The following is a 16,205-nucleotide window of genomic DNA, read 5'->3' as shown; positions in this document are numbered from 1 at the left end:
ATGGTGAATTGCTTACATTGGCCTGAGCACATTCTGTGTGTTCCTTGTGGGAAAAGGCCCCTGAGTCCTGGCATTGTCTTCATACATGTAAAAGAGTTACATATTTAAATAATCACCTTACAGGGTGGTACATGGTCAAAGGGAAGATACACTTCAGAATTCTTAACAGGAAGGGAAAGCTTTCAGAGCTACCCTCAGCTGTCGTGTCCTAAGTTTCAACTCACTTTTAAGTGTTCTTATTTTTGCCACCTATGTGGCAGCAATGTGGTATAGAGATGTCAGACCTGATTTGGATCCCAACTTTGTCCCCTCCTATATCTGTGTTATTACAAGCCACTCATTTACAAGGTCAAGTTTCCTGTCTGTAAATTAGGGAGGAAACCACCTATTTTAGGGGCCTTATGAATTAAACAAAATAAGATGTATAAAGCCTGATACATGGTAAGTGTTTAGTAAATGGGGGTGTCCCTTCTCCTTCCCTGTTGCCACCCCAGGGCAACGTAGCTCCATTACTGGCCTGCCCTCTCCCCCTTGTAGCTGAGAATGGCTACAATTTTCATTCAGACTTTACTAAGAAAAGCATTGTAAAAATCAAACAGGACTTGCGAATAACATGTATAAATAGGTGTGTTTATAAAACTAGAGTCTGATCCTGTTGTATGTCGCTTATACGTGTCTCGTGAGGCACACAGACCTGTTTTCATCTCTTTACTGTCTCGATGGTCTTATCCGGAGTATCCCTTATCGGGTTTGAGGAGTGGGACTGGGAACAGCTCCCAATCACACAGGCCGTCCCAGTGCACAGTGCCTGTATACTCTTGCTGCCCTCTCCGGAACACCATTACACCTTCCACCCCTTTTGGAGGCTGTTCAGAGGTCCCATTATAGATCATTCTCTAACCAGGAACCTACTTGAATCAGATTTGGTGTTTTATGCCTGAGTGTGATTTTACGAAAAGGTTGTTAGGAACAGGGATTTCCCTGTTGCTCTTACTCCCAACAAAAAACCCGTCCCCTGACACTGGGATACAGAAGGCTTCTCCGGTGTGTCTTTTGGTGTGTGGCTAACAGACATGATGTTTATAGATTTGTGAGCCTGTCCGAGTCATGTTGGGAATCCTTAGAAACCTGAAGATGTTTTTTCTTCAAACTATTTCCAATTGTTTTTACATATGTTCTTTCAAAACCACAGCTGAATATTATATTTGTTTATTTCTATAGACAGATTTGTCTGGCAGAAATGTCATTAAACTAAGAGTACGTAATTAAGATCTGGTCCTAGTTCTTGCTAAATTTTAGAATTAGCTCTTTGCTTTCTAACAAGAAAATAAGCCTATTGTCATGTTTTCACAGGGAGAATTTAAACAAGTAAGAGCTTTTTTCTTTTTTTGTGTGTTTTATTTAAGTGTACTTGGTATACAAAATTATATTAATTTCAAGTGTAGAGTAGTGATTCGACATTTATATACCTTAGAATGTGATCACTACCCTAATTCTAATAATCATCTGTCACCATGCAAACTTATCACAATATTATTGGCTGTATTCCCCTTCATCCTCACATCCTAAACAAGTAAGAACTTTTAAAAAGTGAGAAGGCAAGAGGCCTTAACTTTTATCTTCCCCAGTTCCCTAACCTTTTCACTTTGGAGATACAACAGGATTAGAAATTGTACTTTATAAATACATTTATTGTGTATACTGTATATATATCCTATCTGGTTTTTGCTAAGCTTTTTCTTAGTAGACTCTGCCTGAAAAGTCTAGAGATAGTTACTATTGAGAAATACTCTTGTCAAATTTTTGCTTATGATTTTACCATCTTGGCTCAATTTCAACAGTTTTTTAATACCAGCTTATTCTGATTAAGGTAATCTTTCTCCTGTGTTCTGTCTTGCAATGACTGCTGTGTTTATGCTATATAGTAGGCTCTCCAGTGCGTTAAAATATACATTGCTAGATTTCAATTTTTCAAATATTGTCAAGATTTTAGGATTTTTTAAATAGTGAAATGTTATATAAACCAGACTAATTGTGATTTATTTGAAAGAATTAATTGACCATGACAGGGTTTTTGCATCTCTCCCTCCAGTTGGCAGTATCATATCTGATCACAGCATCCTGCCGCAGCTCTCAGGGTCTACCTCATCCCCTCCCCGTGAGTCCAGCACCAAGATCAGTGGCCACAGCTACCCCGGCATAGGTGGGGTTTACTTGCAAAAGAAAATCCTTCAAATTACCAGGAGCACAGCCAAAAGAACAGACAGGACCGAGAAGGCCACTGAGGAGAATAGAGACAGGACAAGTTGTGAGAACACAGCCAGAAAAAGAATGACATCCCCGTTTAGAAGATTTAGGGAAAGAGCTCTTTCAAGGGAGAGACTAGCCAACAGCAAAAAAGAGGACGCAGATCACAATCAAGCTACAGGAAGCTGTGAGAAAGTGAAAGATGTTGGAAGCAACATCAGAGATGATGAGAAAGGGAGTGACATCTTCAATTCAAATAGCCGAGGCACCAGTAACGCTTTAAACTGCTTCTATGCACGATTCAAGTCTAAAAGGAGGAAGACACTCTGATGAAGTTCCTTAATTTTAGTGTTAAATTTGTTTTTATTTATTAATGTAAATGTAGCTTAAATTAAGTCATTTGTCAAATAAAGCTTAGGCAGACAACTTAGTAAAATATTATAAGTATTTTATGACTAGTGTTACAGGTCCTCTAGCAACAAAATCCTGTTGATTTAAAGTGCCTTATTTTTACATATGTTATTTCACTAATGTTAGTAAATGTTATACTCTGATTTCTGTGGTTGGCTTTATTTCCTATCGGTAGCTGCTGGGTCTGTGAGTGAAATAAATTGAGGAGGCTTTTTAGGAACAGGTATTTGCTTTCACATTAAAACCTCCAATAATGATCTGATCAGAAACTTCACTTCAGAGAATTTTGGTGCTGTCTTATTACTGCATCTACTTTACAGGCTAAAGGAAGAAGTGTTGGGAAGCAATAAACTGCTTCTTGTTCACATGTACTTTTTTTTAATCATCCACTTTTCACATACCTCTGATCAGAAAAGGAGGAGATAGTCTAACCTAGCAGGTTCAAAATCATCTGAGAAACTTGTTTAAAAAATACAGTTACTGTGTCCCACCGTAGACCTCGTAAATTTGAATTTCCAGAAGTGGGCCTAAGAATGTGTATTTTAATAAGCTTTCCAGGGGATTGTTAGAATTGATTGTATTTTCGAAATACTGATCTAACAGGCATAAGGATGAAATTATTTTAAAACAGTAAAGCAGATCCATAACCCTAAGATAAAAGAGCAATGATCTTTTTCTTTGGGGAATTTTTAAATTTAAATTGTTTTTATTTACCACATCTATTTTCTTGGTCTTTGTGAAATTGACCAATTAATTCCTGAAGGGCGCTGAGAAAGAGTAGTGATCCCAAGATCAGAGAACTGGGGTAGGAGCTAAGACACTATCTTGTCTTATCTTTAGCCCCATAAGCCAGCTAGAAGTCACACATTTTCTGGGTCTTAATTTTTCTGTTTGAAATTAAACTATTTAAGGAGATTACTGTTCAATAAATATTTCCTTTCATGACTTCAGTTACATGTGAGTATGAAACCTATTCTTGAGATTTTTAGGATTGAACCAAAGGTTATGTACTTACTGAACCCCATTCTCTCAGGGAGCAAGAAGATAGTTGTTTCTTTGAGGCCTGCCCCCTGGTGGGATTACTGTGGCATTTTCTTTTATTTCTAGGCAAAAGAAGTTTGGTTACTTTTCTAATAATTATCAAAACTGTCTCATTACATTTAACTACCTCATGCTGCAGATTTGTTTTTGGATCCTTCCACATTACTCCATCTCCACCCCTTTATTTGAAAGAATACAAAAGAAAATCTCTCTAGCTATATCTGCTGTGCAGTAAGACTTAGAACAGTTTAAAACAGGTAGATGCTCTTTTTTTCATAACATATTTGTTTGTCAGTTCGGCTATTTAATATTCTGCAAATTGGTGAAGAAAAAGGAAACTAGATATAAGATTAAATCCAGATCTAAGACTGTTTACTTAAAAAATACTAAAACAATGACTTTCAACCTGGGGCAAGACTTCTTAGGTGACATAAGCAGACTCTCTGGGGTAAGTACATGTAGTTTGAAAAAGCGAAAGTATAATTTTTCCCCTTGAGTCCTGACTCCCCTCTTCCACCCCCACCTCAAGGTAGTATTTTGGACATGAAATATGTATGTTAATCAAAGGGGAGGGGATATAGGCATAAAAAGAAGCTGAGAAACTCAGGATGTCTACTTTTTAATGTTTTATAATATACTTAATGCCTTCTTGTTTATTAAATGTTTGTAACTGTGAGAACCTGGGGCCGATAGACCTTTGGACTAGTTTCTCGGTGATACTGGTCTTTGACTTCTCTATTTCTTGAATTTGGAGTTGAATTGGTATGGATAGATAAGCGAATGGAAGTGTAAGGGACTGCCCTCTACCTGCCCACAAACCCCCACCTGTTTCTTTGTTTTATAGTTTGATCACTTGTCTTCTCTCATTCAGGTTATACACTTATGCCATCAGCTAAATCTGACAACTTATCTGACTCCAGCCATAGTGAGATTTCTTCACGGTCCAGCATTGTGAGCAATTGTTCTGTTGACTCCATGTCTGCGGCTCTGCAGGATGAACGGTGTTCTTCCCAGGCTGTCGCGGTCCCTGAATCCACTGGGACAGTGGAAAAGACAGAGCACTCTTCGGGGACAGGAGACCATAGTCATCTTGGCCCTGGGTAAACATCCTTGCCTATGTTCCTATCACAAAACCTAAGCCAAGTGGCCACTGCAAGCAGTGCTCCGCACCTTGACCCTAGACCCCTTTTGGGGTAGTTGCAAGGGAATCATTAGAAGAATATGCAGGCCAAGCATATATTCTCTATACTGAATATGCAAATTGGGACTATTTTGAAAGATGTATGAATGCTCATTTTTAAAGTATTACTGAATTTAAGTAACTTTCTATCACACATATCTTTTCGATTAGTAAGAACTCAAAGTGAAGCTATCATTGGTGTGAGAGAGGAGGCTATTGCATTCTTTCTGTTAGGATAGAGATTGTTTAAAAAGATTGTAAAATTGGAAGTACCTCCAGTGCTGTACACGTTGCAGCCAAGTTGGGAGAGTAAGACCAGTCCTTGATCCTTGATCCTTGTTCTCTGAAAGTATGATTTAGAATTACCAGCTAGCAAAAGTCAGTTAACAAATGTTAACTCTTAAGTTTCTGTTTAGAATCGAGCAAAATGGAAATCTTTGAGGACGCGTTAAGAAAGTTGATTCTAAACTGATATCGTTAAATCTTGCATACTTTAATATGAAAAATATAAGATATAGTAAAATATTTATCATAGTTGTAAAAGCTTCTAAATTATGATTCTCTAGACCAAGGGTCAGCAAACTTTTTCTATGAAACTTAAATAGTAAATATTTTAGGTTTGCAGGCTATAAGGTCTCTATTGCAACTAGTTGCTCAACCTTGTTTCTCCAAAACACCCTTAGACAATATGTAAACAAATAGGCATGTTATGTCCCAATAAAACTTTATTTACAAAAACTGGCAGGGGGCTGGATTCGGGCATGGGCTTTAGTTTGCTGACCCCTGGTCTAGATAATCATAGTTTAGAAGCATTTTACACAAGGTACCAAGGGTTCTCGAACTTTTTTTTTTTGTAAAGGTCAGATAGTAAATTTTAGGCTTTGCTGATTATATATGGATTCTTCGGAGTTTTTTGATTTGTTTAAACCCTTTACAATGTAAAAACCATGCTCCAGACCATACAAAATGAGGCTGTTGGCTGGAATTGGCCCATGAGCCTTAGTTTGGGGACTCCTGCTTTGAGTGATGGAATATTCACTTAGTCGTAGGTAGGTAGTCGCTGCATACTCGGAACTGTACTAGGTGCACTGAGAAGTAGGCTGACCTCAGACGTTCACTCTTGGAGTTGGGAATTTTCAAGTCTACGTGCATAGAGAGGAACTTGCTTTATGTTGGCCAAGAGTGAAAATGTATACTTAATTTTATTCATTTTAGACCTCATCTTTCATTTTCATTTAAAGTCAATTTAAAAAATAATTCTCAGGAAATCTTGCTAATTATTCATGTTAACATTGATTAACATTGATTAGTATTGATAAGTATTAACATTGATGCCAGTAGAAGTTTAGTGATGATTGATTATAGTGCCATTTTTTTCCACAAGGTTATTTTGGTGTGAATACTTGTTGCAGCATTATAGTCTCTTGTATGCAGTAGTACTTGCAAAAAAGTACTTGCAAGAAGTTTTTCCGGTAAGCCAGTAAATTACTTTTAATCATGTATCTTCAATTGTAGGTGGGTACCATCAAAGCCATCTCTAATCAAGAATTTAGCTGTCTCATCTTCTGTGAGCAATGAAGAGATCTCTCATGAGCATGTCATTATAGAAGCAGCCGATAGTGGTCGTGGAAGTTGGACTTCCTGTTCAAGCAGCTCCCATGACAACTTCCAAAGCCTTCCAAACCCAAAAGGATGGGATTTTTTGAACTCTTACCGACATACCCATTTGGATGGCCCCATTGCTGAAGTTGAACCAGCTGACTGCGAGCCCTACCCCTGTCCTCAAGGCTGCTCTAGAACCTGCGGTCAGTGTGAAGGAAGCCCAGAGACTAACTTGATGAGACAGAGTCGGATCTCTTCCGGTTCTCTGTCTGACACGCACGAACCAAACTATGGGACGGTTAAGCGGAGGGTATTGGAGAGTGCCCCAGCTGAGTCATCTGAGGGCTTAGACCCTAAGGATGGCACTGACCCAGTTTATAAGACTGTTACTTCGAGTACAGAAAAGGGCTTAATTGGTAAGTTCTGTCTTTTTTGTTGTATCTGTGGCATTTAGAGATTAAGTGGTAAAAAATGGCATTGGGACATCTTGGTCTAGAATTTTATTCTTGAAAAAAATTTCTTCTCTCCAACCCCTCTTTCTTCCCTCTGCAAACACATTATTTTCAGAAAATTCATGATTTCTCAAAGGCTTTGGAACAGATATTCAAGCCTATTAAAATGAAAAGCCTGGTATGGGGTATTTAATTAAGGGGATAGGTTTGTTTGTCTTGTTTTGTTTTTTGAGATCTATTTTGTTTTCATTGAGGAAATATTGAATTACTATGCAATAGTGATAAAAAGATTATCCTCTTTGTCACCACACATGGTAGAAACTTTGAATACGATATTACTTTTAGATACTACATGTGAGAAGAAATGTGATAAGTCCAAAACATATTTTAATATACCCTCCTAGCGCATATCATGGGTACACCAACTCCTGTTTGTGGATTCCATTCTAACCACAGATGACTTTTTTGTTGTATTCTTTTAGTATTTAAGCCATCATATACATTTTTCATTTCTTCCTTGAATTATATAAATACTTGGATTTAATAGCCCCTGCTTAGAATTTTATTTGTGGAATGACTGTACTTTAAATCAATATTATCTTAGTCAGCTCTTAATTCTATAGCATATTCACGTCAATTGAAATTACTAAAAAATATGAAAGACTAGTGCACTGAGTTTTATAGCACATTTATATAGCATATTTGTATTTACTTGTCAGATTGCATAATAGAGCAGATTTTTAGCTAATTCGTTTTTTTCAAGGATTTTTTGTTAAAGATAACTACTATGGATATATAAGTGTGTGTGTGCAAGGATATAAAATCGGTCTCTTGTCTGGGAAATACATTTTTAAAAATGTTATTTCTTTCATTTCTAGATCACTATGCAAATCACTTAAATTCTTCATTTTTGGCTGACTTCCCTTAAAAGCCTCTCCATCCCCTTCTTGTCCCATCCTCCACAGATGGGAATGGAAATCCTTTCTGACCTTGATACTACATGCAAATATTACTGGTAGAGTTCTAGAAATTTCAGTATGGGCAGGCTTGATCCTCTAAAGGGAGAATTAATATTAGAATTATTTAATGATCCTTTTTTAATTAATTCTGCTTGTATATATGTAATGTTTGTGTTTAAAAAGTTACTTTACGGTCAAGATATTCAGAGCCATTTGTCCTGTAAATTAGTCTTAATTTCATGGAACTACTTCTTTAACCTACTTCTAATGCTTTTGGGAGCTTTGCCTTAGTATCAGGGTTTATAGACTGAGGAAGAAAAATTTTAAGGTAGCGTTATTTCCAATGTCCCCTGAAAATAAGAGAAACTTAAGATGAATTTCTTAAAATTATGTTTTTTTCTTCTTCACGTAATTACTGAGAAGTTAGAAGTAAGGTCTTTGAAGAAATTAGTTCCTCTGTACCAGGAAAGTTAAAGTCATTTATATGCCAGAAATGACAGCCAAGTCTACCCAGGAGTGTCATAAAACAGTGCTTCATGTCTCAGGTAAAACAACCTTTACAGGGCCCAGGAGTCATTTCTAAGAAAATCCAGTTGACAGAGGATAGATATTTAGGGTGGATTCTAAATGTTCCTGACTCGGTCACCTGTGGGGCTGGTATTCCGTGAGGGGTTTGCCACACAATTCTGTGGCGTGAGGGCTACACTGCAGAAGGAAGCTTGTCATCAGCGTCATCTCCTTCAACTCTATCTCATTCTCTTTAATGTTTATAAGACAATGTAACATATGTATTATAAAACCAGTATATTAAGATTTTTTAATGTTATAAATCTGTCAGTGTATTCAAATATATTCATTTTGTCTGTTTTTAAGTTCTATTTTGTCATTATAAGTTGCAGTATGGTTTTTTTTCATTTCTTATGTTTTTCATTAACATTTCCATTGCTTATTTTTCATGCCAGTGTACTGTGTCACCTCACCCAAGAAGGAGGATAGGTATAGGGAGCCACCTCCTACTCCTCCAGGATACATGGGGATTTCTTTAGCAGACCTAAAGGAAGGAACTCACCTACACCTAAAACCTCCAGATTATAGTGTGGCAGTGCAGAGGTCAAAGATGATGCATAGCAGCCTCTCTAGACTGCCTCCAGCTTCTCTCAGTAGCAGTCCCGTGGCCTGTGTTCCATCGAAGATTATAACTCAGCCTCAGAGGCATAATTTGCAGCCATCTCATCCCAAACTAGCAGACGTGACTGATGCAGATAGCGAAGCAGATGGTATGTTGACAAACTACTTTAATGGCTCTTAAATGAATTGCTGAACATAAATGGTCTTTACCGTGATATTTTATATAATCAGTAATGTTTTCTTCAAATGCCTCAGAAATCTCTTTTAAAAAAAATCTCTTACTGTGATGGTGTGTTTTTTAAATGGAGAGGGCAAACTGCTTGTTTCTGTGTGCCTAGTCCCCTTTTTCTGGCTCAAACAGAGTATTCTTATATTTGATTGATAGCAGCTCAGTCTAACGGGATAATTTTGAGAGGAGACGTGTGACTGTAGTGGAGTCATGTTTTACATTAATGCATGGAACCTTGAAACTGCAAGTATCAAAATGCATAATTATCCGAAATCATGCTGGTCCTCTTATAAGCACAAACCTTCACTGACTTTGCAGCTGTGGTTTTTTTAATTAAAAGTAAATGGAGTTTTATCCTTTTAAACAATAGAGTAATAAAGTAATTAAAAAGATGTTGTAAAATTTCAGTTTATTGTCAGCTTTCAGTGTGATCAGAACTCATAAATGTCATTACAAGAAAATCTGGACCTTGATGATCCCTTGATGATTTGAGAGGATTTCTTTTGTTGAAATTGACTAATTTTGTAAACAGATAACTAGATTGCTAGTTTTCATTGATATGCCAATCTTCCACTTAATTGTATTTTTTTTTATTTTCAGAAAATGAACAGGTTTCAGCAGTCTAGCCCTTGGATGACACATTTGACATCTACTGAAAGTCATGGAGGAAGGAGTGGGCAGAACCCCCTCATGATTCTGCAGGCCGTTGCCAGCCAACAGCTCGCTGCTGCTGCTGCTAACCCAGAGGTTTCATTCTCTGTGCTCCAAGCAGTGAGATAGCCCTGAATCATGCTCCCTTCCATTAATCCCTGCAGTTTCCTCAGCTGTGGATGTTGTGCCTGGATACCACTCTTCCTTTTGCATACCAGACCTGCCTCGGGGCTACAGTTACTGGAACAGAGTCAAACTCAGAGTCTTCCCCATGTATATCACTATAGATTTTTCTTTAACAAGTTATTTTTAAGATAGTGGTAGCAGTATTTCTAAGCCATAGCTTGGGCTAATGGACAAGTTCAAAATGTCTGCCAATACCAAGGATATTCTTGTATATTTGAAAAGTAACTTATTATTTGAAGTTTCGTGGTTTCGCTTTTATTTGGGAGCTCTTGTGTAGCTGATGGTTATATTTGAGGCCATGAAACTGTCTCTGCTCAGACCAAACGGAGGTCATCTTTACGGGATGATAAGCTTCATCTGTACAGAAATGTAACCATCTGTAGCACCAGTGCAATGCAGGCTGGTCTGAGTGGAATGGGAAGCCCTTTGCGGTTGCGGTGTCCGGAAGGAAAATACTCCCATCTGCTGGTCCCAATTAGGAAGGCCAATGAAGCTGCCACAGGGTTTCTTATCAGTCCTTTGGGAAAGGGTTGAGGCTAAGGTGGGCTGGGTAGCAACCCTAAGTTCCAAAGAATGAAATTTTTATGTTAAATAACATGTATACCAGTTTTTTCTGAAGTGAAAGTCATGCTGCATCTAATTGTAACTAAAAGTAGAAATCCAGTAACTAGATAATGGGTTCTAGAGAGTTCTGCCCTCTAGAAATCCAAAACTAAAATTTTTCTCAACTCAAATATGGAGTTTTGTTTTTAAAGGAAGTGCAATCATTGGTGGAGTAATCATGAGGATGAACATAGCTTTATGCAGTGTCCCCCCCCCGCCCCAGCATGAAACTGATCATGATGAACCCTGCAGCTCACAGCTGCCTGCCAGAAAGCTTGTTAGCTCAGCAAAGTATATGATTAGTTGAAAATTTTGTAGACAAAAGAGGAGCTGGAATTATGGAATTATATTATCTCTCGGTTCTCAGTTTAGCCTTTCAGAGGAAGGAGACATATTTTGTAACAGCCTGTTGGGCATGGCACTCTTAAGTATTTAATGAAAATTTCAGTGACTGTTTAGTGGACAAGCTAGACTTTCCACATTTTTACAAATCAAATATAATGTTTTCTATATCTTAAGTTTCAATTTTTTAAATTTGTTTTTAGTGTAAAGGCAAGTGAGAGCTTAATAGATTTCTGTGACTACCAAAAAAAAAAAAAAAAAAAAAAGCCAGAGCCATTAAGTGCACTGCCCAGGCCAACTCAGAGCCGGTGGGTTTACTCCTGAGTAGTTAGCTGTCTGTGTTTCAGTTTATGGGACTCCGCTGGTTCATGACTTCCGTTTCAAGAGTTTGTTCTCATTTTTTCCTAGCTATGTCGTCCCTCTCACTGTCTTCCTGCCTATTCCCTTCATTTTAAAATCATAAATCAGTTCCAAGTGGTAAATGGCAATAGTCCATCTTTTCCATGAAAGTGATTGTCTCTTTATTTTAGGAAAAATAGCATGTCTGAAAAAATTCCCTCAGCAAAAATTTGTTAATCAGAAACTTAAGCCTTAGAAATGAACCGCTGTATGTTAGAGTGAAGCTAGTTGGCTCTATAGCTTTCTTGGTCCATTGAAATGGAAAGTAGCCCAGATCAAAAATCGTTGTTTGAAAGTTACACTGTAGTGATTCGATCTATAAACAGCAGTCCTCTGATCACAGATTTTTTTCCTTCACTGATTTACACAATATTGTTTTCATGTCCAAAGCAAAATAAAGTGAAATATATTTTTGCTATAACCATCCTTTTATCAAGTATGGATATTCTCATCATTTTATATCCCTTACCCCAGAAAAGTGTGCTGTTTGCAGAGTCTGTTTATTTAGCAGGTCTTTCAAACCAAATGGGAGTCTTACCCATCTTTGTCCTTTGTGTTGATAATATCTTGGGTAATATCTTGCACAGAGAGTTGGAGGCTTGTGGTTTTGGATGTGCACCGTGTAGCTGCCTTTGTTTCATCTAGCTTGAACTGTGAGTATTTGGATCAGCTGATCACATTGATCAGGAACTAAAGCCAAATGCCTTGTGGTTTGATATATATGTATCCCTAAAAAAATCATGGAGTTTTAATTTTTATACTTTGGGGTACATTCCTGCCTTCTCTGTCACATGACTAGAACAAGAGAAGCCTTAACCTGTATTCGATCCAAGTCTATCCCCCCAATTCTAACTCCCTTTGTTTTTGTTTTTATTTTATAAATGTATAACTTTAATAACGAGACTAGCACCCTCATCCCACCACAACACTGAATCTGCCAGGACTATCAAAGCAGTAAATCCTCCGTGCAAACTTTTGCCAAATAAGTTTCAACAAAACAAGGTCTTCATAATGAAAGATTTGCAAAATTAGTAAATCCAGTATATACTTCAATAAAAGTTTATTGTAATTAATAAATTCTTACTTCCTACAAATGATTACTTTCAATATGACCTTTGAGGAGAAAAAACCTTAAATGGTTTTTCATGAGGGTGATAAATCACATTTTTGCCGTCTGCACAACCTCCTTGAGAATCTCTCCAGGCTGGAAATGTGGCAGTAATCATGGAGATTACCAGAAACCTAATTTTTATAAAGTATTCTCTCCCCTACGAAAACAAGAGGAGAACAAGTTTCCTTATATATTTAAAATACTGATTGTTATTCTGATATATTTTAAGTTTCTAAAAAATGTGATGCTAAAGTAGATGTAACCCTTTAGAATTACCTTAAAAGCTAGAACAAAGGGAGAAATCTTCAGAGTGTCACAGGACATTTTCACATTTAAACTTGAACCCCAGTTCATCTTTAGCTTTTGTTGTGCTTTTTTAAGGCTTTTTTATTTTTGATACACAGAATGCAGTTGTACTTGATCTTTTAAAATTGAAACGTGAGCTTATCAACAAAAGATAAAAACAAGACTGCACAGTCATAATAATCAAAAAGGAATTATACTGCACAATTCAGTGATTGTAAAGTATCCTGTAACAAGCAATTTTGTCTCCTATTTTTTGATACCTCTTAAACTTATGTCTTTTAGAAAGACAGTGCCTCTGTATGCTTTTTGTATTTTTACTGAGTGTAAATATTTGTTATATTTTTGGTTAAGAGAATGTAAAAGTACCATTTATTATTATCATATCTACTAATACATTGGTGAAATCAATAAAGAATCTACATTAACCTTCTCTGCACTTTATTGCAAATGAATGGCAACGATAAAATAATTACACCCAGTCACTCAAGAGGGCCAGTCTGGGACCCATGTTGGTGAGAAGGCCTTATTTTTTAAGTCTCCAGAGAAATTGGAACAGCCCAATTATAGTTGACCTTATAGTATGTGTAAAACACCTAGAGGTTGTTTAGTTTTTGAAAAGAGTGTTTGATTACAAACCCAATAACAGCGGCTTAAACCCCACTGGGGCTTGGTCTAAGTCTCGGGCAGACTGCCCAGGGGTGACTGATACAGTGACTCCACAGTGTTGTCAATGTCAGTGCCTCAGGGATCTGACATTTACACCTTGGGGCATCACCTGAAGATAACACAGACATGGAGTCGAAGGTAATGTGGAGACAGCAGAGAGAGGCAGCCCACCCGGAACTAGAAGAGACGAGAGATTCTTTCTTAGAGTCTCCAGAGGAAGTGCTACCTTGCCCACACCTAGATTCGGCTTCTGGCCTCTTCTGTTAAGTCACCCAATGTTTGGCCATTTGTTAGAGCAGCTCTAGGAAACTAATACATGTTACTACATTTGTCTGCCATTGAAGACCCAGAACCTGCCATTGAAGGATGTGGTGGTCCATAGGTATACCCCAGGAACCCCAACTCTCACTACTTTCAAGAAACCTTTGAAAAGCAAAGGTAAGAGGAAGACTGGCCACCCTAGAGGCCGCCTCTACAGCAGTCTCATCAGCCTGATTTTCCAAGTATGCACAGAAGAGACCATTCCTATCACCCTTGCCAAACTCGATGTTTTTAATTTTTCTCATTTCTATCACCCTTGCCAAACTTGATGTTTTTAATTTTTCTCATTTCAGATATTCTAGTGAGCATGTATCTTCCTGTGGTTTTCATTTTAATTTCCATAATGGCTAATAATGCTAAGCATCTTTTCATACTTGTTGGCCATTTTGTGGTGTCTTTTTAAGTCTTTTGTTTTTTATTTGTAGTTGGAACATTGAAATACCGTTGTTTTATAATGACCTTGTATTTATCAACCCTGCTCAATGCGTTTATTTTCAGTTTGTAGGTTCTTTTGGATTTTTCTTTATACTCTCATCATCTGCTCATAATGACTTTTACTTATTTCTAGTCATTTTGCATTTCATTTCTAGTCATGTTGCACAGATCAAAGTGCCAGCCAGTCCTTTCTTCATTCCTGATCTCGGAGAAAGCTTTCAGATTTCACCATTGAGTGTGATGATTGCTATTTGGTTTTTGTAGGTATTCTTTATAAGTTTAAAGACGTTCCTTTTTATTTATAGTTTACTAAATGGATTTATGGTGTTGAATTTTGTCAAATGCTTATCTCGAATCTGTTGTGGTGATAGAATTGTTTGTTTTTTTTTTTTATGTTAGTGTGGTGAATTAATTGATATATTTCCTAGTGTTAATCCCCCACTCACCCACCCCTGCACACCGATTTCACCTTCCACTTTGCTAGAATAAACCCCACTTGGTCATGACATGCTATTTTCATATACTTCTAGATTTAGTTTGCAATATTTTGTTTAGGATTTCAACACCCACGTTCAAGAGAGAGATGGGCTGTAATTTCCCTTCCTTGTACTTGTTAGGTTTGGGGATTAATGTTAAACTGGACTCATGTTCTCTGGAAGTTTATGAAAGACTGAACTCTAGCCACTTTCACCTCCCTGGACGCCCATATTTGTCTGTTCAGTTCTGGACCACTGCTGTGCTCTTCTCTCCCCTTCATTATGGCCTGGAAATTTTCTTCAGGCAGTAAGCTGGAGCAGTGGTAGGGCTCACCTTTTTTATTTCTTGTGCTCTCAAGGATTACCAACTATCAGCGCTGGATGTCCAGTGTCTTAAGTGACATTGTTTTACATATTTTGTCTAATTTTTTAGTTAGTTCAGGCAGGAGATTTGGAATTGGTGATGGGGAAGCGTTAGCCAGGCTTCCCACTATGTGGAGCGTGATGGCTGACAATCATGGGCAGAAGACTCTCTTTTGGAAGAAACAATGTGGGCTAAATAGGAGGAGTTTGGTAAAGTTACACCGGAGCCACCAGGTGGCGCCATGCTACAGTGTAACTTCTTGGAGTCTTTGTCTTTAAAAAGATGAGAGCAAAGTCATTTTTAGCCATCTTTCCAGATAGGTCTCCAGCCCATAGTGAAATATTTCAGGACACTCCTCCTTCACTGAGGTAATGAAACTGAAGCATTTCCAACCAGAAAATATAGAATTTTAGATTCTATATGGATAATATTTGGACATTAACGAATAGTCAGCATGGATACAGCTATTTCCCTAAGACACTGTTTGTACATTGGGACATAAGAGTTAGAGTACTTAATGAGTGTTGGTCTTTTCCAGGGCTCCTAAGGGAAATCTTCCAGAAATTACAGATTGCCCAATTCTGAACAGCAGTGAAAAGCAGGTCATATATATAAGAACCAGTGAAACTTCTGATAGTCTGCACTGAACAACAATATACCAAAGACTCCTGGCAGCTGCTCATCTGTTCTGACTACTGGTGTTTTGGGTCTTTGTAACATTGGCCGTTTGTTGGGTATGCGATGATTTTTTACTGTGGTCTCATTTCCCTGAATATTAGTGGTACTGAGCTCCTTTTCAACTAGAGAAATTATTATTTTCTCTTACGGTTGGTGCTTTTTCGTGATCTATTTAAGAGGTCTTTCCCTACTCCAAGTGCATTAATATAATTGTGTTATCTTTCAAATATTTCAGTGTTTTGCCTTTTAAATTTTAGCTTTAAAATGTCTCTGGAATAGATTTTTGTGTATAGTGTGAGGTAGAGGTCAGGTTTCATTCTTTCACAATTCTTACAGATTGTTTCTGGACCATTTATTGAAAAGATAAGTTTCCTGTTCCACTATACTTCAGTGCCGTCTTTCCTGTAAATCAGGTATG

The 16,205-nt window shown here is 37.5% G+C and overlaps 1 protein-coding gene across 7 annotated transcripts in view; it reads left to right on the top strand.

Moving 5' to 3' along the window:
- The window catches only part of RAPGEF6 (Rap guanine nucleotide exchange factor 6), a 151,799-nt gene extending 138,527 nt beyond the window's left edge, over window positions 1-13,272 (top strand). For 4 of the 7 annotated variants that reach the window (XM_011362262.2, XM_011362260.2, XM_011362261.2 and 1 more), the window contains 4 exons: window positions 4,571-4,799; window positions 6,395-6,897; window positions 8,855-9,169; window positions 9,850-13,272. In XM_011362262.2, the coding sequence (XP_011360564.1) occupies window positions 4,571-4,799; window positions 6,395-6,897; window positions 8,855-9,169; window positions 9,850-9,875 (1,073 nt within the window). In that variant the 3' untranslated portion in view covers window positions 9,876-13,272. Of the gene's footprint in view, window positions 1-2,092; window positions 2,802-4,570; window positions 4,800-6,394; window positions 6,898-8,854; window positions 9,170-9,849 lie in introns of those variants that run through there. The other 3 variants (XM_023531893.1, XM_011362263.2, XM_011362264.2) reach the window with 2 other exon arrangements.
- The last annotated feature ends 2,933 nt before the right edge of the window (window positions 13,273-16,205 follow it).

Source organism: Pteropus vampyrus, unplaced genomic scaffold, assembly GCF_000151845.1.
Source record: "Pteropus vampyrus isolate Shadow unplaced genomic scaffold, Pvam_2.0 Scaffold74, whole genome shotgun sequence".
Classification (NCBI taxonomy): domain Eukaryota; kingdom Metazoa; phylum Chordata; class Mammalia; order Chiroptera; family Pteropodidae; genus Pteropus; species Pteropus vampyrus.
This window is presented reverse-complemented; position numbering and strand designations above follow the sequence as displayed.